Genomic DNA, 22,036 nt, shown 5'->3' with positions numbered 1-22,036 from the left:
GAGAATAGGCCAGAAAGCCAAAATGAAGACTGGAATCGTAAGGAACATTGGAAGAGGGCAGAGAAAAGTAACTCCAGGTAAGGGGAGAATTCTGAAAACTATACGAGAAAAAAAAAAAAAAAGATGTTATATGTCCTTTATATGTTATGTTATATACCAGAGCCCTAGGAGGTACTGGGTGTTGCTCTACATACAACCACATATGGGGAACACCCATGCTTTAGACAGGTTGCTCGTTCTTTGGGTGGTGAATGCAAAATGGTGCTTCATAAGCTTTACAGTATTATCCTTTGAACTCCAAAAGGGTCTTTCCAACCAAAATTCACTGAGAAATCTGAAGAATACTCCCTCAAGAAGGCAAAAGAGTCCGAATGTCCTCATTCCAGGTCTCCCTTCCCTCCCCAGTAAGGTTTTCTGCCTCCTCCTATTTGCCAGAAGATAAGAGAGATGGCTCAAGGTTGAAAAACACATAACAACTTTCTCAAATGACTTAGATTTAATCATCGGAAGCAAACTAAATGGAAACCTTACAATAGAGAAGAATTACATGTCAGTGTCTTTTGGAAAACTGAGCTGGGACAGAAAGGGACTGGGAGCTGTCCCCCAACCTGATCCCTTCTGAACAAAGACGTCCACAGTGTTCCTGGCACTCTGGCTCAGGAAAAGGGGAGACTCTGCTGGTTCTGTGCACTGAAGTAGCCTTGCTTAGCGCTCACTCCTGGCCAGCATCAGGAGCCCCGCCTTGCCGGCTCTGGTCATCGCCTTTCTTTTTGTGGCCTGAGACGATGTCATCAATTCGCAGTAGCAGAACTGCCGTCTAGAAGAAAAACCACAGATGCAAAGAGGTCAGTAGAGAAGGAAAGGACACTTTTCTTTCCTTTAGATCTATCACCTAGATCCTACTACAGAACTGCCATTTTGTCTGACATCTACCTTTTCAGTCTTTTATTCTTTTTTGAGATGCAGTTTCCCTCTTGCCACCCAGGCTAGAGTGCAGTGGCATGATCTCAGCTCACTGCAACCTCCGCCTCCCGGGTTCAAGCGATTCTACTACCTCAGCCTCCCAAGTATTTGGGATTACAGGCCCACACCACCATGCCCGGCTAATTTCGTATTTTTAGTAGAGATGGGGTTTCTCCATGTTGGTTAAGCTGGTCTTGAACTCCTGACCTCACATGATCCACCTGCCTCAGCCTCCCAAAGTGCTGTGATTATAGGCGTGAGCCACCATGTCCCGCCTTTTCAGTCCTGAATGTAAAACGCAGTTCTCAGCCAGGCGTGGTGGCTCACACCTGTAATCCCAGCACTTTGGGAGGCCAAGGCAGGTGGATCACGAGGTCAGGAGTTCGAGACCAGCCCGGCCAACATGATGAAACCCTGTCTCTACTAAAAATAGAAAAAATTAGCCAGGTTTGATGGCAGGCACCTATAATCCCAGCTACTTGGGAGGCTGACACAGGAGATTCGCTTGAACCCGGGAGGTGGAGGCTGCAGTGAGCCGAGACCATTCCACTGCACTCCAGCCTGGGCAACAGAGCAAGACTCCATTTCAAAAAAAAAAAAAAAAAAAAAAAAGGAAAAAAAATTGCAGTTCTCCCTAAGCAAGTGATACAGCTTGTGCTATGTTATCTTGCTTTTAGTATGAGCTAAAGATAATTAGGGATTATCTTAGAATACCTTAGAGGAATATTCTGCCTTCTATACCCCTCCCTTCAAGACTAGACCAGGCTGGGCATGGTGGCTCATGCCTGTAACCCCAGCACTTTGGGAGGCCAAGGTGGGCAGATCACCTGAGGTCAGGAGTTCGAGACAGCCTGGACAACATAGTGAAACCCTATCTCTACTAAAAAATATAAAAATTAGCTGGCAGTGGTGGTGCATGCCTGTAGCCCCAGCTACTTGGGAGGCTGAGGCACAAGAATCACTTGAACCCGGGAGGCGGAGATTGCAGTGAGCTGAGATTACACCATTGCACTCCAGCCTGGGCGACAGAGTGAGACTGCGTCTCAAAAAAAAAAAAAAAAAAAAAAAGAAAAAAAAAATTTAAACAGCATGTACATTCTTAGGGTGTCTTACCTCCACTGCTGTCTTGTAAGTCTGCAGCTTCACAGCCAATGGCTCCCATATGCCCAGTTCCTTCATGTCTACCAAAGTACCTGTCTCACCATTTACACCCCAGGTCTCACAGTTCTCCTGGGTGTGCTTGGCCTGCAATTGAAGCAAGAAGTAAAGGGGAAAATAATCGTTAACAGGAAACATCAGGTAAAAACTGAAATAAAAAATAATGGACTGGTATGGAAGGGATAGGGAAAAATGGCAATGACAGCAAACAAGTCAAAGACTAAAAGGAGAGAAAGATTTCAAGGAATAAACTATAAGGAGAATTTGGATAGCCAGATATGAACCTTCCCCTCAGGGCAAACACAGCTTTCCCTGCTCCATCAAGAGAAAAGCTTGGAGAGGAACTCACCCGAAGAGAGGTAAGTAGACGGATGGTGCTGGCCCCACAGTTCTGGATCAGGGTACGAGGGATGACCTCTAGGGCCTGGGCAACAGCCCTGTACGGCCATTGTTCCACACCAGTCATGGCCTTGGATTTTTCTGTCAAGGCATGGGCCACAGCCATCTCGGAAGCCCCACCCCCTGGCACCAGCTGAGGGTCCAGGAGAACATTGCGACACACCTGCATGGCATCCTGGAGGTTGCGTTCTACTTCCTTGGAGAAGCAAACAGACAGTATGAAGCCAAAGCTTGATGACTCATAAAAAAAATCAGAGGCACCAAAAGGACTTCCTAACTGCCAAAGTTAGTAAACCACCAAGAAGGGCAACTAGAAAAGGTACTTGGAACCCCTGCTGGGCAGGGTAGATTATTTATCTGAGAATATGTAACTCATGACTATAATATAGAGTGGCGGGGAGTGGTATCTGCAAAGGGTTTGGGGGTATCACTCAACCATAGAGTTAGGTCTTTGTCCATTATGCTAGATTAGAGCAATAACCTATCTCGTCCCTTGCTAGTTATCTGGAAATAAACAGCATGTATCTTGCTAGATAAGAGCCAAAACCTATTCCATCCCTTTCTAGTTGTATCTTTTTTTTTTTTTTTTTTTTTGAGACGGAGTCTCGCTCTGTCACCCGGGCTGGAGTGCTGTGGCCGGATCTCAGCTCACTGCAAGCTTCGCCTCCTGGGTTCACGCCATTCTCCTGCCTCAGCCTCCCGGGTAGCTGGGACTACAGGCGCCGCTACCTCGCCCGGCTAGTTTTTTGTAGTTTTTAGTAAAGACGGTGTTTCACCGTGTTAGCCAGGATGGTCTCGATCTCCTGACCTCGTGATCAGCCCGCCTCGGCCTCCCAAAGTGCTGGGATTACAGGCTTGAGCCACCGCGCCCGGCCCCTAGTTGTATCTTTTAGGAGGTTGCATGGTGTTGTACAAACTCTCCCACTTACTAGCTATGTGCCTTTGGGAAAGTTACTTAGCCTCAATGAGGGAAAAAAAAGTAATATTTATAACTTCAACATAAAAAATAAGAAAGCAGTTGTTGCCAGGGAGGAGGAAATGAGATATCTTGTTCAAGGGGTACAGAGTCTCAGTTTTGCAAGACGAAAAAGTTCTGGAGATCTCTTGCACAAGAACATGAATATACTTAACATTACTGAACTGTACAATTAAAATGATTAAGATGGTAAATTTTATGCTTATTACAATTTTAAAAATTTTAAATTATTTAATTAAAAAAAGGAAGCAGAAAAGGAATTTGTGGCTATAAGTCCAAATTAAATAGCTATAAATGGACCACAGAATTATTTCAGGCCCTTTGGGAAACTCTCAAGAAGTCCAGTGATCTATTTCATCTGGTCATACATCCAAGGCTGACTCACCGAGAGAATCTCTTTGCTAGCCCCCCGGAGGAGAATGGTGCAGGCCTTGGGGTCTTTGCACTCAGTGATGAATGTAAAGTATTCATCTCCAATTTTCTTGATTTCCAAGAGGCCTGCTCCTGTTCCAACATCATCTTCTCTCAGTTCCTCTGGTCGGCTGACTATCCGGGCCCCACAGGCTCTATTGGATGGAAAAGATGGGGAGAATCAGATGACTTCAGATACTTTTACCCATTTCCCTAGTCTCTAAGGTCTGTAGTTAGGGATAAGGGCAAAAGTGGATTGCTGGAAACATCACTTAAGAGGTCTTGCCTGTCCGGTGAAAAAGATTTCCAGAGGGACAGGCACAGCGGCTAACACTTGTAATCCCAGTACTTTGGGAGGCCAGGCAGGAGGACTGCTTGAGCCTAGAAATTTGAGACCAGCCTGGGTAATGTAACAAGACTGTCTCTACAAAAAATAAAAAACTAGCTGGGCATAGTGATGCATACCTGTAGCTGCAGCTACTCAGGAGGGTAAGTTGGGGGATCCCTTGAAAACATGATACCAAGGATGCAGTGAGCTGTGACCATGCCATTGCACTCCAGCCTAGATAACAGGGTGGGACCCTATCTAAAAAACAAAAACAAAAACAAAAAAAACCCAAAAAACAAACAAAAAAAAACCACTGAAGCCGTCACTGCAGTTACAGCAGCATTGCAGTTATGCCAGCAGCTGTGAAAACCCTGTGCTTTTTGAGAAATATACCTATTAATCTCATTGAAAATGCAGCTTTTATGTAGGTAAGAACAGCATACCTATATATGCTAATATGATTTGAGAAAACATGAAATCATTATGACACCTCATCAAAAAAGGAAGGTCAAAGATCTAAAGCTGGAGAATTTAATGCCAGCAAAGGATGGTTTGATAATTTTAGAAAGAGGTTTGTTTGGCTTTTAAAATGTCAAGATAACAGGAAACAGCTTCTGGTGACCAAGAAACAGCAGACATGTTCCCAGGGGCTTGGTGGCTCATGCCTGTAATCCCAACACTTTGGAAGGCCAAGCAAGGCGGGTGGATCACTTGAGGTCAGGAGTTTGAGACCAGCCTGGTGAAACCTGTCTCTACCAAAAATACAAGAAAAAATTAGCCAGGTGTCGTGGCACACGCCTGTACTCCCAGCTACTTGGGAGGCTGTGGCAGGAGAATCGCTTGAACCTAGGAAGCAGAGGTTGCGGCGAGCGAGATCGCACCACTGAACTCCAGCCTGGGTGACAGTGACACTCTGTCTCAAAAAAAAAAAGAGAAATAATTGAGGAGAAATGGTACTTGCCTAAATATAATTTTAATGTATAAGAAAGTGACCTAATCAGGAAGATTATGCCACAAATGACATTTATTAGTAAGAAAGAGAAGGGAGCACCAGGATTTTGTGCAAAGGAGTTAGCCCGTCCCTTGGAGGGTCAAGTTTATGTCTTGTGGTTGTACAACCAGGCCTGGACAATAAGAACACTTTTTCTGGATTGCTTCCATCGATGCTTTGTCCTTTAAGTCAGGAAGTACTTTTCCACAAAGGGACTACCTTTTAAAGTGCTTCTGATATTGGACAATGCCCATGGATACCCAGAGCCACATAAGTTCAACACTGAAGACATTCAAATACTCTAGACCAGTCAGAGAAAGACCTGTAAGGCTTATTACACATGGTACTTCATGTAAAGAACCGTTGGCTGGGCGTGGTGGCTCATGCCTGTAATCCCAGCACTTGGGAGGCCCAGGCGGGCAGATCACAAGGTCAAAAGATTGAGAGCATCCTGGCCAACATGGTGAAAACCCATCTCTACTAAAAATACAAAAATTAGCTGGGCATGGTGGTGTGCACCTGTAGTCTCAGCTACTCCAGTGGCTGAGGCAGGAGAATTGCTTGAACCCAGGAGGTTACAGTAAGCCAAGATCACACCACTGCACTCCAGCCTGGCGACAGAACAAGACTCTGTCTCAAAAAAATAAAAAATAAAGTCAACATTATGAAACAGAACCCCAACAAAGAGAACATGATGAAAATATGAAAGGATTACACTACTAAAGATACCAGTTGTTATAGAAAAAGCCTTATGAAAGCCATCAAGCCCAAAACAGAAGATTTCTGCAGGAGGAAACTGTGTCCAGATGTTCTACATGACTTTGTAGGATTTATGATAGAGCTAATCAAGGAAATCATGAAAGAGACTGGATGTGGCTAAAAAAATTGGCGTGGTGATGGTGAAGGGTTTCAAGATATGAATCTTGGAGAAATTAAAAAGCTAACAGACAATACACCAGAAGAATTAACAGAAGATGACAAGCCAGGTGCGGTGGCTTACATCTGTAGTCCCAGCACTTTGGGAGGCTGAGGTGGGCAGATCACCTGACGTCGGGAGTTCGAGACCAGCCTGACCAACACGGAGAAACCCCGTTTCTACTAAAAATACAAAATTAGCTGGGCGTAGTGGCTCATGCCTGTAATCCCAGTTACTCGGGAGGCTGAGGCAGGAGAATCGTTTGAATCCGGGAGGCAAGAGGTTGTGGTGAGCTTAGATTGTGCCATTGCACTCCAGCGTGGGCGACAGAGCGAAACTCAGTCTCAAAAACAAAAACAACCAAACAGAAGATGACTTGATGGACACGACTGCTTCCAAACCAGTGCCAGATGATGAGGAAGAGGACGTAGAAGAAGCAGTGCCAGAAAACAAACTGACAATTAGACAATCTGGCAGAAGGCTTCTAATTATTCAAGACTGCTTTTGACTTCTTTTACAATATGGACCCTTCTATGATAGAGGCACTGAAACTGAAACAGTGGAAGAGCAACTGGTACTATACAGAAATATTTTTAGAGAAACGAAAAAGCGAAAGTCAGACAAATTACGATGTATTTTCATTGAGCTACACCGAGTGTGCCTCCTGCCCATCCTGCCTCCCCTTCCACCACTCTTCTGCCTCTGACACCCAAGACAGAAAGACCAGCCCCTATTCTTCCTCCACAGCCTATTCAACATGAAGATGATGATGACCTTTACGATGATCTACTTCCACTTAAGGCATGGTAAATGTGTTATCTCTTCCTTATGATTTTCTTTTTTTGGAGACGGTGTTTCACTCTTGTCACCCAGGCTGGAGTGCAATAGCACCATCTCGGCTCACTGCAACCTCCGCCTCCTTGGTTCAAGCGATTCTCCTGCCTCAGCCTCCTGAGTAGCTGGGATTACAGGCATGCACCACCACACTCAGCTAATTTTTGTATTATTATTAGAGTCGGGGTTTCACCATGTTGGCCAGGTTGGTCTCGGACTCCTGACTTCAGGTGATCCACCTGCCGTGGCCTCCCGAAGTGCTGGGATTACAGGCATGAGCCTGTAATAAAAAAATAACATTTTATTTTCTCTAGCTTACTTTATTGAAGTGAATACAGTATATAACACATATGATGTACAAAATATGTGATAGTTAATTGTGTTATTGGTAAGGGTTCAGGTCAACAGTCAGCTATTAGGAGTAGGGGAGTCAAAAAATTATACATGGATTTTCAACTCCTTAGGGGCTGATTCCCCTAACCCCCAAGTTGTTCAAGGGTCAACTGTACACCTAAGGCAACTAGTCATCACTACTATAACCAGATATAGTTGAATTCAAAATATACTATGTGGTTACTATAATTTGGACAAATTAGTTCTCATGCATATCTAACATGTACATATTTCAACTAGAGAATTAGAATGTGCAAAAAAGAAAGAAAAAAAATTAACATGTCTATACTATATAATGGTAATACCTAGATATAACCCATCCTGTACGGCCCAGTTGAGTCTCCAGGCCAATAATAGGACTGTATCAAAGATGCAAAGGTCAAGCAAGGAGGAAGGCGAATAAGCATGTAAGTATAGTCGGCCCTCTATATCCGCAGGTCCCGCATCCAGATTCCACCAACCAAGCATCGATAATATGGCAGGGGGGTGGGGTGGGGGGATGGACAATAATACAACAGCAAAAATAATATAAATTTTAAAGACAATACAGTATAGCAACTATTTATATAGCATTTACGTTATATTAGGCATTATAAGCAATCTAAAGGTGATTTAAAGTGTAAAGAAGGATGCGTATAGGTTATACACAAATACCATGCCATTTTATATAAGGATTAAGCATCCAAACTTTAGTATTCAAGGGGGGATCCCAGAACCAATGCCCCGTGGATATCAAGGGATGACTGCATACGTCTGACCCATGTTTAATGAATATAGGACTAATTGCTTATTTGTCACTCCCTCCAACTCATGGGCATGTGAAGTCAACATGTGTATGCATGTTAATACCCTTTAGGGTATAAAGGTATAAAATATGATTTGGATCTGTGCTATATTATGTTGGGGTACATTTGTCAGCTTTTTAATAAATTAGTATTAAAAATGAATGAACTTTGCTGGGCATGAACTTTGCTGTACATGCCAATAGTTCCAGGTACTGGGAAGGCTGATAACAGGATGACCGCTTGAGCCCAGGAATTTGAGACAGGCCTAGCTAATACAGCAAGACCTCGTCTATTAAAAAGAATGGTCTCTGAGCACAGACATCAGTGCAGAAGTAGTGAATGCAATCTAGAGTTGCATAAACAGCAGCTAAGGATGTAGTTGAGGAAACTGATGGTTCTGCTATAATCCAGGCCACTTAAAACAGGCTATTCTGGAAATATTCATTCAAAAATCATCATAATGACATTAAAGAAAAACCTCTTTGATAGGCAGTTATTTAGAAATGTAATGGACACCCACCAAGGTAGCAATTACAGATGTCTAAGCACAAGCTGCTCACTAATGGTTAGGGGCAGCACAGATGAGACTCATGCAGTAAATAACCGTTGGACTAGAGGACTTCTGAAGAGGGCAGGCAGCTAAGCCAAGGTTATTTCCACCTGTTACTGGATCCTTTATTAAACCTTTTCAGGTAATGATGACTATGTTATGCAACTACAAAAAGGAAACACACGGGAAGAAAAGTCTTATTTTTACCTGGCCTACTCACCTAGCGATGCGATTATTGTCTGTCTTCCGGACTCTGCGGATGGCTGTGATATTGGCCCGCATGAGGTAGTGCTGAGCTAAATCTACAAATCCAAGAGTACAGATGTCAAACTGGGTTCTGAACTGGTTTTATAATCAAAGTACTCTAACCCCTGCCAAACATGAGGGGAAAAAACAAATCACCCACCCTCGTCTACCTCAAAGGTAGGCTGGAAAAATTAAAAGTCCCACCTGAGATGCCCTTTTCGGTGATGACCACATCGGGTTTCAGTTGGATAATGTCCTCACAGAGCTGCTGGATGTACTCTTCTTCCATTTGGAGAATTCGGGTGAAGTCTTCCTCTCGTGTAATCTCAATGTCAGTCTGTGTGGTAAAGGAAAGACACGATTTTAAAATCCCTGGACTGGTGAAGCTCTGAGGGTCATACTATACTCCCTCCACCCACGTCTCCCACGTATCTCAGAGTCAGAATTATGTTAAAGCCATGACCTCTATACCTCTGTAAGCCAATTTAGCTCTAGTTATATCATTATAAAACAACCAGAACTGAAAGTCACACAGCAATTAGTGTTGAGTTTGGCCTTTCTAAGATCTCTGACCACCCAGTCCAATCCTACATCTGTCCTGGCAATGTGCATGAAAATTCCAGGCCTTAATTCTTCCCACTAACTGATTCTTGTTCTTTCCAAATGTGATGGAGCCTTGTGAGCCTCCTGCACCCTAGATTTTTTTTTTTTTTTTTTGAGACAGGTCTGTCGCTCAGGCTGGAGTTCACTGGTGTGATCACAGCTCCCTGCACCCTTGACCTTCTGGGTTCAGGCAATCCTCTTGCCTCAGCCTCCTTAGTGGTGGGGACTACAGGCATGTGCCACTACGCCCAGTTAATTTTTTTAAATACAGACAGTATTCGCCATGTTGCCTAGGCTGGTCTTGAACTCCTGGGCTCAAGTCATCCACCCACCTTAGCCTCCCAAAGTGCTAGGATTATAAGTGTGAGCCACTGCATCCAGCTGAAATTCTCCTTTAGTACTTCAAAGCTGAATTAACTCCTACCTTATGTTCCCTGGTACATTAGGAAAGGTCGCATGATAGTATAAAACAAGCCAAACATGACCAGGTTCAAATCTTGATTTTGGCCAATACCAGCTGTATTCCTTGAGCAATTAACCTAGCTTGTCTGAGCTTCAGATCCCTCATCTGTAAAATGGAATCAATACCAACTAAAGGATTGTTCTAAGAGTCAGTGTACACTATGCACCCAGAAGGCATACAATAAACATACCTTTTATTTCTGTTGTTCATATTTGTAGTCAGATTCTTGCATCTACTTTAAGGAACAAGGCCAAGAACCTTACCTGGCTTTCTCCTTTCTTGTATTCCAGAGAAGAATCCAGAAGCACAATGCGAGGGTTCTTGATATAGCGCCGCATGCGTGGATGGGTCACATCCTTGTTAATCATGACTCCACGCAAGACACAGGAGTCTTCAATGATGCCCCCAGGTATCTGAACAAAAGACAACTGCACTTTATAATCCACAATCAAGAGACAATTTCTTAATTTCCTTCCCAGATGTTCATCTTTCCCAAATAGCCACTGTTTCAGGTTTCTAAAGTTCCTTTCTTTGATGAAGTTCAAAAATATGGTTGGAATCACGTTTTTTCCCCCACTAGGAAATACACCAATTTTAGACCATGACACTCAACTTGAAGGTCAGCTGAGACCCATAGAAATTCAATGACTTGACAAAAGACTTAGAGGGGCTTATGAGTCAGGCACAGTGGCTCACACCTAAAATCCCAGCTACTCAAGAGGCTCAGACAGAAGGATCCCTCGAGGCTGGGAGTTCGAGACCAGCCTGGGCAACACATTGAGACCCAATTACTATTTAAATAAATAAGGGCTTAGGTCTCTCCAATTAAAACAAAACAAAACAAAACAAAACAAAACCAAACCAACGCTGCCAGAGAATTTTAGGCTTGGGGCTCCATCTACTGGCCACAAGCTATACTACTAAACTTTTTGATCTTAATGAAATTTAGTAGAGGAGAGAAAGCTTTCTGGGCTTACCATTATAATAGTACTATATAATAAAGCCCTTGTTAAGCTTATATCCTGATCAAATGACTGATGTATGCAAATACACAAGCATGGAGACACCAATAAGCCTGTCCCTTGTCCTTATAAACCTTGTGTAGGGATAGCAGTGAAGGTAACAACAAAATTGTTTCAGGAAATTCCAACTTGGTAGCCTCTTTAGGTTTTTGTTTCCAGGCAGCAAGTATAGTTCTTTCCAGTTTTTTTTTCTTTTTTTTTTTTTTTTGAGACAGAGTCTTGCTCTGTTGCCCAGGCTAGAGTGCAGTGGCGCAATCTCAGCTCACTGCAAGCTCCGCCTCCCGGGTTTACGCCATTCTCCTGCCTCAGCCTCCAGAGTAGCTGGGACTACAGGCTCCCACTACCACGTCTGGCTGATTTTTTGTATTTTTTTTTTTTTTTTTTTTGAGACAGAGTCTCGCTGTGTTGCCCGGGCTGGAGTGCAGTGACCGGATCTCAGCTCACTGCAAGCTCCGCCTCCCGGGTTTACGCCATTCTCCTGCCTCAGCCTCCTGAGTAGCTGGGACTATAGGCGCCCGCCACCTCGCCCGGCTAGTTTTTTGTATTTTTTAGTAGAGACGGGGTTTCACTGTGTTAGCCAGGATGGTCTCGATCTCCTAACCCCGTGATCCACCCACCTCAGTCTCCCAAAGTGCTGGGATTACAGGTGTGAGCCACCGCGCCCAGCCAATTCTTCCCAGTTCTAATTAAAGGTACCTTGTTCTGGCCAGGTGCAGTGGCTCACCCTGTAATCCCAGCACTTTGAGAGGCCAACGTGGGTGGATCACCTCAGGTCAGGAGTTCAAGACCATCCTGGCTAACACGGTGAAACCCTGTCTCTGCTTAAAATACAGAAAGAAATTAGCCGGGTGTTGTGGTGGGCATCTGTAATCCCAGCTATTTTAAAGGCTGAGGCAGGAGAATCACTTGAACCCGGGAGGTGGAGGCTACAGTGAGCTGAGATTGCGCCATTGCACTCTAGCCTCTGGGCGACAGAGCAAGACTCCATATCAAACAAACAAACATACCTTGCTCTGATTTAAAACTATTTCATTGAAGTAGGGTGCGATGGCTTATGCCTGTAATCCCAGCACTTTGGGAGCCTAAAGTGGGAGGATCACCTGAGGCCAGGAGTTCAAGACCAGCCTGGGCAACGTGAGACCCTCATCTCTACAAAAAGAAAAAAAAAATAGCTGGGCACAGTGGCATGTGCCTGTAGTCCTAGAAAATCAGTGGATTTGCTTGAGGCCAGGAGTTTGAGGCTGCAGTGGGCTATGACTGTGCCACTGTACTCCAGCCTGGGCAAGAGGGTGAGACTCTGTCTCAAAAATAAAACAAAACAACACTAAAAACAAACTATTTCCTCACAAGTGAGATGACTCATGCTAAGATATAATTTGACCCAATGTATACACTGCGAAAGTTTACCTTTTCCACTTTTGCGTATTTTTTTATGTCAATCTCTTTCCGACCATTCTCCTCAAACTGGACCGTCTTGACAGCATCCAGGGCAATGTTGCAAGCCAAAGATGACCACCGACTGATGGCTTTGGTAGTAATGGAGCTGTTGATGATGTTCAGCATCATATCACTGTCATTGATGTCGACTGGGATACTAGAGAAAAGAAAACCAGACAATATGTGAAGAAGGCATCTTAGATATGTAGAGATGTGCCTCATCTATACCTTAGTGACTATAATAATGGACCAAGAGGCAGAGCACGAGGACTTGTTCCTTTGGAGGAAACAAAAAGGACATCAGGAGGTAACCTTTGTCCATTCCTCTACCTTTCAGCAAGATTACAACTCATCTGTAGAAGGTGCCTTAATTCCCTGAGCAACCCTTTACACTTACATACAAAGATTATAGTAAAATAATTTGTTCCTTATCTTCTGCTTCAACCAAGTAAACTTTTCAACTTTTACAACTCAGATCAAGACACTTTTTTTTCTATGAAACTCTATCCTGTAACTAGCCAACTTTAAGAGTTTCATCAATCATTCATTTTGAACAGCAAATTTTATTTTTAACTCATGGTGTGCCACAGTGGTCAAAGATGACCACCAACTGGTCATCTTTGTGTTTTTATGTTACTGTAAACACATTTTATGTATTTTCCATTTTTATATTAATTTCAGTCTCTCCTCACAAAATACTTTCACATAATGCTAAAATCTCTTTTTTGGCCGTGCACGGTGGCTCACACTTTGTAATCTCAGCACTCTGGGAAGCCAAGGCAGGCAGATCACTTGAGGTCAGGAATTCGAGACCAGTCTGGCCAATATGGTGAAACCCCAGCTCTATTAAAAATACAAAAATTAGCCAGGAGTGGTGGCCTGTGCCTGTTGTCCCAGTTACTCTGGAGGCAGAGGTTACAGTGACCGGAGATCGTGTCACTGCACTACAGCCTGGGCGACAGAGATTCCGTCTCAAAAAAAAAAAAAAACCCCAAAATAAACCAAATCCCTCTTTTAACAGTTAAAGGCACATAATATACCAATTATTAAATGGTTGAATTATGGACTTTTGGGAAGAAGCAATGACTCCAAAAGTAGTATCTAAGATAAAGGGGGCTGGGTGCCATGCTTCACACCTATAATCCCAACACTTTGGAAGATTGAGGATAGCTTGAGGCCAGGAGTTCAAAACCAACCTGGGCAAAATAGTAAACCTCATCTCTATGAAAAATAAAAAAAATTAGCAGGGCGTGGTGGACACATCTGTAGTCTTAGCTACTTGGGAGGCTGGGGCAGGACTGCTTGAGTCCAGGAGCTGGAGGCTGCAGTAAGCTGTGATTGCACCACTGCACTCCAGCTTAGGCAACAGAGTGAGACCATATCTCTAAAAAATAAATTTTTGGGGATGCCGAGGTGGGTGGATCAACTGAGGTCAGGAGTTGAGACCAGACTGACCAATATGGTGAAACCCCATCTCTACTAAAAATACCAAAATTAGCTACGTATGGTGGTATGCGCCTGTAGTCCCAGCTACTTGGGAGGCTGAGACAGGAGAACTGCTTGAACCCAGGAGGCAGAGGTTGCAATGAGCCAACATTGTGCCACTGTACTCCAGCCTGGGCAACAGAGCAAGACTCCCCACTCCCCCCCAAAAAATGTTTTTACATAAGACTAAAGTGTTCTAGGTAGGCAGCTATTACTTGATTAAAAATATATATATATTTCGGGCCAGGCACGGTGGCTCATGCCTGTAATCCCAGCACTTTGGGAGGCCAAGGCAGGCAGTGGGAGGATCACCTGAGGTCAGGAGTTTGAGACCAGCCTGACCAACTTGGAAAAAAACCCCATCTCTACTGAAATTACATTAGCCAGGCCTAGTGGCACATGCCTATAATCCCAGCTACTCAGGAGGCTGAGGCAGGAAAATTGCTTGAAGCCAGAGGGCAGAGGTTGAGGTGAGCCGAGATCCAGCCACTGCATTCCGGCCTGGGAAATAAGAGTGAAACTCCATCTCAAAACAAAACAAAACAAAAAAGCTTTCTAAGGGTGCAGCTCCACACAATAAAATCTTTAGGTACCTCTACATTCTCACAGAGCTTATTGCATAAAAATAATTAAACACTTCATTCCTCAAGTGTGCCATACAGATATTACTGTACAACTTGTTTAAGAGCAGGCAGTATATGGCTGGGCACGGTGGCTCACACCTGTAATCCCAGCACTTTGGGAGGTCAAGACAGGTGGATCACCTGAGGTCGGGAGTTCGAGACCAGCCTGACCAGCATGAAGAAACCCCGTCTCTACTAAAAATACAAAATTAGCTGGACGTGGAGGCGCATGCCTGTAATCCCAGCTACTTAAGAGGCTGAGACAGGAGAATCGCTTGAACCCGGGGAGGCAGAGGTTGCGGTGAGCCAAGATCGCGCCATTGCACTCCAGACTAGGTAACAAGAGCAAAAACTCCATCTTAGGAAAAAAAAAAAAAAAAAAAAAGAGCAGACAGTATAATATAAACCTCACCAAACTACTAAACACTTATGCATCTAGTGACTCAACCATATGAGTAGAACATTTAAATAAAGAAAAGAAAAAAAAACCAAACTATTTCCAGTCAGGCATGGAAAAAAGAATACATTATAGATTTTTATTTTTTTTTTGAGACAAGAGTTTTGCTGTTTGCCTAGGCTGGAGTGCAATGGCGCGATCTTGGCTCACCACAACCTCCGCCTCCCGGGTTCAAGTGATTCTCCTGCTTCAGCCTCCTGAGTAGCTGGGATTACAGGCGCATGCAACCACGCCTGGCTATTTTTTGCATTTTTAGTAGAAATGAGGTTTCACCATGTTGGCCAGGCTGGTCTCGAAATCCTTACCTCAGGTGATCCACCCACCTTGGTCTCCCAAAGTGCTAGGATTACAGGCGTGAGCCACCGCGCCCAGTCCAGGTCTTACTTTTTATTTTCTTGAGACAGTCTCACTCTGTCGCCTGGGCTGGAGTGCAGTGGCACAATCTCAGCTCACTGCAACCTCCTGGGTCCAAGCGACTCTCCTGCCTCAGCCTCCAGAGTAGCTGGGATTACAGGCGCCTGCCACTACGTCCAGCTAATTTTCTCTACTTTTAGTAGAGACGAAGTTTCACCATGTTGGCCAGGTTGGTCTCTAACTCCTGACCTCGTGATCCGCCCACCTCGGCCAAAGTGCTGGGATTACAGGCATGAGCCACTGGGCCCTGCCAAGTTTTACTTTTTAAACAAAAACGTTTATTCAAGACCTGCTCTACCTGACTCCGCACGATGTTAAACCTTAACTAAAATTCCCTGAAGCTAGAGGTAATATATGCTTTTTTTTTTCTTCTGAGACGGAGTTTCACTCTTATTGCCTAGGCTGGAGTGCAATGGAGAGATCTTGGCTCACTGCAACCTCTGCCTCCTGGATTCAAGCAATTTTCCTGCCTCATCCTCCCAAGTAGCTGGGATCATAGGTGTGCGCCACCCATACGCGGCTAATTTTTTTTTTTTTTTGAGACAAAGTCTTGCTCTGTCACCAGGCTGGAGTACAATGGGGCTCTCTCGGCTCACTGCAACCTCTGACTCCTGAGTTCAGGAGATTCTCCTGCCTCAGCCTCCTAAGTAGCTGGGACTACAGACATGCGCCACCATGCCCAACTAATTTTTTGTATTTTTAATACAGACAAGGTTTCACCATGTTGGCCAGGAAGGTTTCAACCTCCTGATCTCATGATCCACCCACCTAGGCCTCCCAAAGTGCTGGAATGACAGGCATGAGCCACCAAGTCTGGCCAGGCCTCTCATATTTGATACTACCTATTTCTTGCCCCCAAGATACCTGATTTTCTTTAGGGTGCTGATCATATCATCCAATGCCTTGCGGTAAGCACTGATCACCACTGTTGGGTGCATCTGCTGCTCCAGGAAGTGCTCAGCTACAGATAGCATTTCCCCCGCTGAAAAAGATAAAAGCACCACAGTAATATTTAAAAGTATCTGGATATCAAGGCAAGTAACTTCATTATTCTTCCAAAAAATACTCTCCTAAATCAGACTCTCCCAAAAGATATGACATTTGGCCATTCATACTATTCCAAATTTTACACTTTGTATAAGACAGGGCAATTCATACAGAAAACATCCTTGCTGTCCATTTTTTAAAAGATCAGGCTGGGCATGGTGGCTTATACCTGTAATCCCAAAAATTCAAGATCAGCCTCGGCAACATAGTGAGACCCTGTCTTTACAAAAAAAATTAAAATTTAGCTTAGTGTGGTGGTACAAGCCTGAGGTCCCAGCTACTCAGGAGGCTGAGGTTAAGAGAACCACTTGAGCTTGGGAGGATGAGAGTGCAATGAGCCTTGACTGCACCACTGCACTGGGTGACAGAGTGAGACCCTATCTCAATAAATAAAATGATGAAAGAATGATTCCAGGGCTTACTTACTCTCTTGATCTTTTTGGTTTTTTTTTGAGGAGTCTCGCTCTGTCACCCTGGCCAGAGTGCGGTGGCACAGTCTCTGCACACTGCAACCTCTGCCTCCCAGGTTCAAGCGATTTTCCCGCCTTAGCCTCCCAAGTAGCTGGGATTACAGGCATGCACCACCACACCCAGCTAACTTTTGTACTTTTAGTAGAGATGGGTTTTACTATGTTGGTTGGCCAGGCTGGTCTCGAACCAGGTGATCTGTCCACCTCGGTCTCCCAAAGTGCTGGGATTACAGGCGTGAGCTACCATACCTGGCCTACTCTTGATCTTTCTAAAAAAAAATTTCCCTAAAGGCAATAAAATAAAGAAAAATGCACAAAAGAAAAACTGACTTGTTTATTAGTACCTTAATACCTTAGGATCTAGTTAAACTGCTGGAACTAAAAACAAAACAAGGCCGGGCGCGGTGGCTCAAGCCTGTAATCACAGCACTTTGGGAGGCCGAGACGGGCGGATCACGAGGTCAGGAGATCAAGACCATCCTGGCTAACACGGTGAAACCCCGTCTCTACCAAAAAATACAAAAAACTAGCCGGACGAAGTGGCGGGCGCCTGTAGTCCTGGCTACTCAGGAGGCTGAGGCAGGAGAATGGCGTGAACCCAGGAGGCGGAGTTTGCAGTGAGCCAAGATCCAGCCACTGCACTCCAGCCTGGGCGACACAGCGAGACTCCGCCTCAAAAAAAAAAAAAACAACAAAAACCAACAAAACACACAAAAACTTACATTTGAAAGAATATTCAGGGCTGGATGCAGTGGCTCACACCTGTAATCCCAGCACTTTGGGAGGCTAGGGTGAGTGGATCACCTGAGCCCTGAAGTTTTTAGACCAGCCTGAGCAACATAGCAAAACCCTGTCTCTACAAAAAAAATTCAATTAGCCAGGTATGGTGGCATGTGCCTGTAGCTACTTGGGAAGCTGGGCTCATTGATCCCAGAAGGTCAAGGCTGCAGTGAGCCGTGATCACACTACTTCACTCCAGCCTGGGCAATAGAGCAAGATTCTGTTTCAAAAAAATAAAAAGTTAAAATTTAAAAATGTGCACAATTAAGGTTGGGTGTGGTGGCTGACATCTGTAATCCTAGCACTTTGGGAGGCCAAGGCAGATGGATTACCTGAGGTCAGGAGTTCGTGACCAGCCTGGCCAACATGGTGAAACCCTGTCTCTACTAAAAATACAAAAATTAGCCAGGCATGATGGCACGTGCCTGTATTCCCAGCTACTTGGGAGGCTGAGGCAGGAGAATCGCTTGAACCAGGGAGGTGGAGGCTGCAGGGAGCCAAGATCATGACATTGCACTCCAGCCTAGGTGACAAAGTGAGACTCCATCTCAAAAAAAAAAAAAAAGAAAATGTATACAATTTACCTCCTAGATGAGGGATTATTGGTAAAACATCTCCTTCTTTTAAAATTTGTCTTTACCCCATGCCTTGTAATCCCAGACTTTGGGAAGCCGAGGCAGGCATACTGCTTGAGGCCAGGAGTTTTGACACCAGCCTGGACAACATGGTGAAACTGTCTCTACCAAAAATACAAAAATTAGCCAGGTGTGTTGGCGGGTGTCTGTAATCCCAGCTAGTTGGGAGGTTGAGGCATAAGAATTGCTTGAATCTGGGAGGCAGAGGTTGCAGTGAGTGGAGGCTGTGCCCAGGCACCCCAGCCTGGGTGACAGAGTAAGACTCTGTCTCAAAATGAATAAATTTATCTTTACTTTCTAATAGACACACACAAAATAACACATACACAGATATAAACGCACACACAAAAAAGCCTGTTTCTAGAAAAAGTGTAAAGAGAGTATTGTAAATATTCTTTTTGTCAAAAGCCTTTCGCACAAATTGCTTGTACTACCTGCTTATTGGCAGGTAAAATAAGCTTTTAGAAATGTACATAATAGCCGGGCGCGGTGGCTCAAGCCTGTAATCCCAGCACTTTGGGAGGCCAAGACGGGCGGATCACGAGGTCAGGAGATCGAGACCATCCTGGCTAACACAGTGAAACCCCGTCTCTACTAAAAAATGCAAAAACCTAGCTGGGCGAGGTGGCGGGCGCCTGTAGTCCCAGCTACTCGGGAGGCTGAGGCAGGAGAATGGCGTAAACCCGGGAGGTGCAGCTTGCAGTGAGCCGAGATCCGGCCACTGCACTCCAGCCCGGGCAACACAGCGAGACTCCGTCTCAAAAAAAAAAAAAAAAAAAAAAGAAATGTACATAATATGTTATTCATTAGTATGTGCTCCAGTGTTTGAATTCAATATATTTTGTTTCAATTCCTAAGTGTCAATCATGTATATTGAAAGAAAAATAATAAAAAAATACATTCATGTACCACTTAATATTTTGGCCAACAATGGACCACATATATGACAGTGGTCCCATAAGATTATAATATCACATTTTTACTGTACCTTTTCTATGTTCCGCTATGCCTATTATACAAATACCACCGTATTATAACTATATTCAGTACAGTAATATGTTATACAGCTTTGTGGCCTAGAAGCAATAGGCTATACCATACAGCCTAAGTATATAGTAGGCTGTACCACCCAGGTTTGTAAAGTGCACTCCATGAAGTCTGCATAGTAATGAGACTGTCTAATAACACATTTGTCTCAGAACGTATCCCCATCTTTTTTTTTTTTTTTTTGAGACAGAATCTCGCTCTGTCGCCAGGCTGGAGTGCAGTGGTGGGATCTGGGCTCACTGCAACCTCCGCCTCCCAGGTTCAAGTGATACTCCTGACTTGGCCTCCCGAGTAGCTGGGACTACAGGCGCGCACCACTACACCCAGCTTATTTTTTCTATTTTTAGTAAAGACGGTGTTTCACCATGTTGGCCAGGATGGTCTCGAACTCCAGACCTTGTGATCCGCCTGCCTTGGCCTCCAATAGTGCTGGGATTACAGATGTGAGCCACCGCGCCCGGCCCATATACCCATCATTAAGCAGCATATTATTGCATTTTAAAAGATGGCTGAGAGGCTGGGCATGGTGGCTCACGCCTGTAATCCCAGCACTTTGGGAGGCTGAGGCAGGAGGATCACCTGAAGTCAGGAGTTTGAGACCAGCCTGGCTAACATGGTGAAACCCTGTCTCTACTAAAAATACAAAAATTAGCCTGGCACGGTGGTGGGCACCTGTAATCCCAGCTAACAGAAAGGCTGAGGCAGGAGAATCACTTGAACCCTGGAGGTGGAGGCTGCAGTGAGCCAAGACTGTGCCACTGCACTCCAGCCTAGGTGACTCTGTCTCAAAAATAAATAAATAAATAAGTAAATTCAATTTGAAAAATCAGCTAGGCTTAGCCAGACATGGTGGCTCACAGCCTGTAATCCCAGCAATTTGGGAGGCTGAGGCAGGTAGATCATGAGGTCAGGAGTTCAAGACCAGCTGGCCAACACGGTGAAACCCCGTCACTACTAAAAATACAAAAATTAGCTGGGCACGGTGGTGGGCATCTGTAATCCCATCTACTCGGGAGGCTGAGGCAGGAGAATCACTTGAACCCAGGATCAGAGGCTGCAGTGAGTTGAGATTGCATAACTACACTCCAGCCTGAGTGACAGAGCAAGATTCCATCTCAAAAAAAAAACACTTCGGAGGCTGAGGCAGGAGATCGCTTGAGCCCAGGAGTTTGAGGCAAGCCTGGGCAACATGAGACCCCATCTCTACGAAAAATAAATAATAATTTTGATTAAGAACTTTATTTTTAGGTATGTGGGCCAACACTATAAAGTAGCATCCCTTGGCTGGGCGCAGTGGAGCACACCTGTAATCCCAGTACTTTGGGAGGCCAAGGTTGGCAGATCACCTGAGCTCAGGAGTCTGAGATCAGTTCGGCCAGCATGGTGAAACCCTGTCTCTACTAAAAATACAGAAATGAGCCAGGTGTGGTGGCACATGCCTGTATTCCCAGCTACTAGGGAAGCTGAGGCAGGAGAATCACTTGAACCTGGGAGGCGGAGGCTGCAGTGAACTGAGATTGTGCCAATGCACTGCAGCCGGGGTGACAGAGCAAGACTCTGTCTCAAAAAAAAAAAAAAAAAAGAAAAAAAAAAGAAAAAGAAAAAAGAGACATGGTCTTGCTTTGTTGCTCAGGTTGCAGTGCAGTGGCACGAACACAGCTCACTGCAGCCTCAACCTCCTGCCTCACCGACCTCAGTATCCCCAACAGCTGGGACTACGGGTGTGTGCCACCACATCCAGCTGATTTTTAAATTTTTTTATAGCAATGCGGTCTCTCCATGTTGCCCAGGCTGGTCTCAAACTCCTGACCTCGTGATCCGCCCACCTTGGCCTCCCAAAGGGCTGGGATTACAGGCGTCAGCCACCACACTTGGTTGCAATCAGATTTTTTAAAACCAGTGTTTCTAGCATAAAAATTTTACTATCATCTTGATATTTACACAATAAAGGCAATAGGCCAAGATTTGAAAAATAATTCTTTATGATCCTATAAGAAGTAGAAAGATCAGTCTTTAAACATACATAGCCCAGGGTCATTATCCTAAAGATTTCATTTCTTATTATTTGCAACCCCCAAATCAATATTCATGACACTTTCATAGTCATTCATGGAAATTCACAGGATGGCAAAAAATCTGAGTCACCCAATGACATTCCTAGGTGAGGTCAAACAAGGCCTTTAGCTCTCACACTGTAAAAAAAGTGTCCTTTATGCAGTATATTTAAGGTTATGTTTTTCACATTTTTCTTGATGATTTCGGTATTTATAATGGCTCACAACTGTAGTGCTTAACTGCTATCTAATGCTTCTATGTGCGAGAAGGCTGTGATGTGCCTTACAGAGAAAATACATGTTAGGTGAGCTTTGTCCAGGCACGAGTTATATTGCTATGGGCTATGAGTTCAATGCTAATAATCAACTGTAAGGCCGGGCGCGGAGGCTCACGCCTGTAATCCCAGCACTTTGGGAGGCCGAGGCGGGCGGATCACAAGGTCAGGAGATCGAGACCATGGTGAAACCCCGTCTCTACTAAAAATACAAAAAAAAAAAAATTAGCCGGGCGCGGTGGCGGGCGCCTGTAGTCCCAGCTACTCAGGAGGC

At 44.6% G+C, this 22,036-nt stretch overlaps 1 protein-coding gene across 1 annotated transcript in view; it reads right to left on the bottom strand.

The window, feature by feature from the left end:
• Positions 1-481: 481 nt before the first annotated feature.
• CCT3 (chaperonin containing TCP1 subunit 3) overlaps positions 482-22,036 on the bottom strand; it is a 28,196-nt gene continuing 6,641 nt past the window's right edge. The window contains exons 6-14 of the mRNA XM_010356426.1: positions 16,319-16,436; positions 12,446-12,632; positions 10,280-10,429; positions 9,155-9,287; positions 8,925-9,006; positions 3,882-4,062; positions 2,471-2,716; positions 2,077-2,208; positions 482-817 (exon numbers count right to left, since the gene is read on the bottom strand). Of these exons, the coding sequence (XP_010354728.1) occupies positions 713-817; positions 2,077-2,208; positions 2,471-2,716; positions 3,882-4,062; positions 8,925-9,006; positions 9,155-9,287; positions 10,280-10,429; positions 12,446-12,632; positions 16,319-16,436 (1,334 nt within the window). The 3' untranslated portion in view covers positions 482-712. The remainder of the gene's footprint in view (positions 818-2,076; positions 2,209-2,470; positions 2,717-3,881; positions 4,063-8,924; positions 9,007-9,154; positions 9,288-10,279; positions 10,430-12,445; positions 12,633-16,318; positions 16,437-22,036) is intronic.

Source organism: Rhinopithecus roxellana, chromosome 8 (assembly GCF_007565055.1).
Source record: "Rhinopithecus roxellana isolate Shanxi Qingling chromosome 8, ASM756505v1, whole genome shotgun sequence".
NCBI classification, from domain to species: domain Eukaryota; kingdom Metazoa; phylum Chordata; class Mammalia; order Primates; family Cercopithecidae; genus Rhinopithecus; species Rhinopithecus roxellana.
This window is presented reverse-complemented; position numbering and strand designations above follow the sequence as displayed.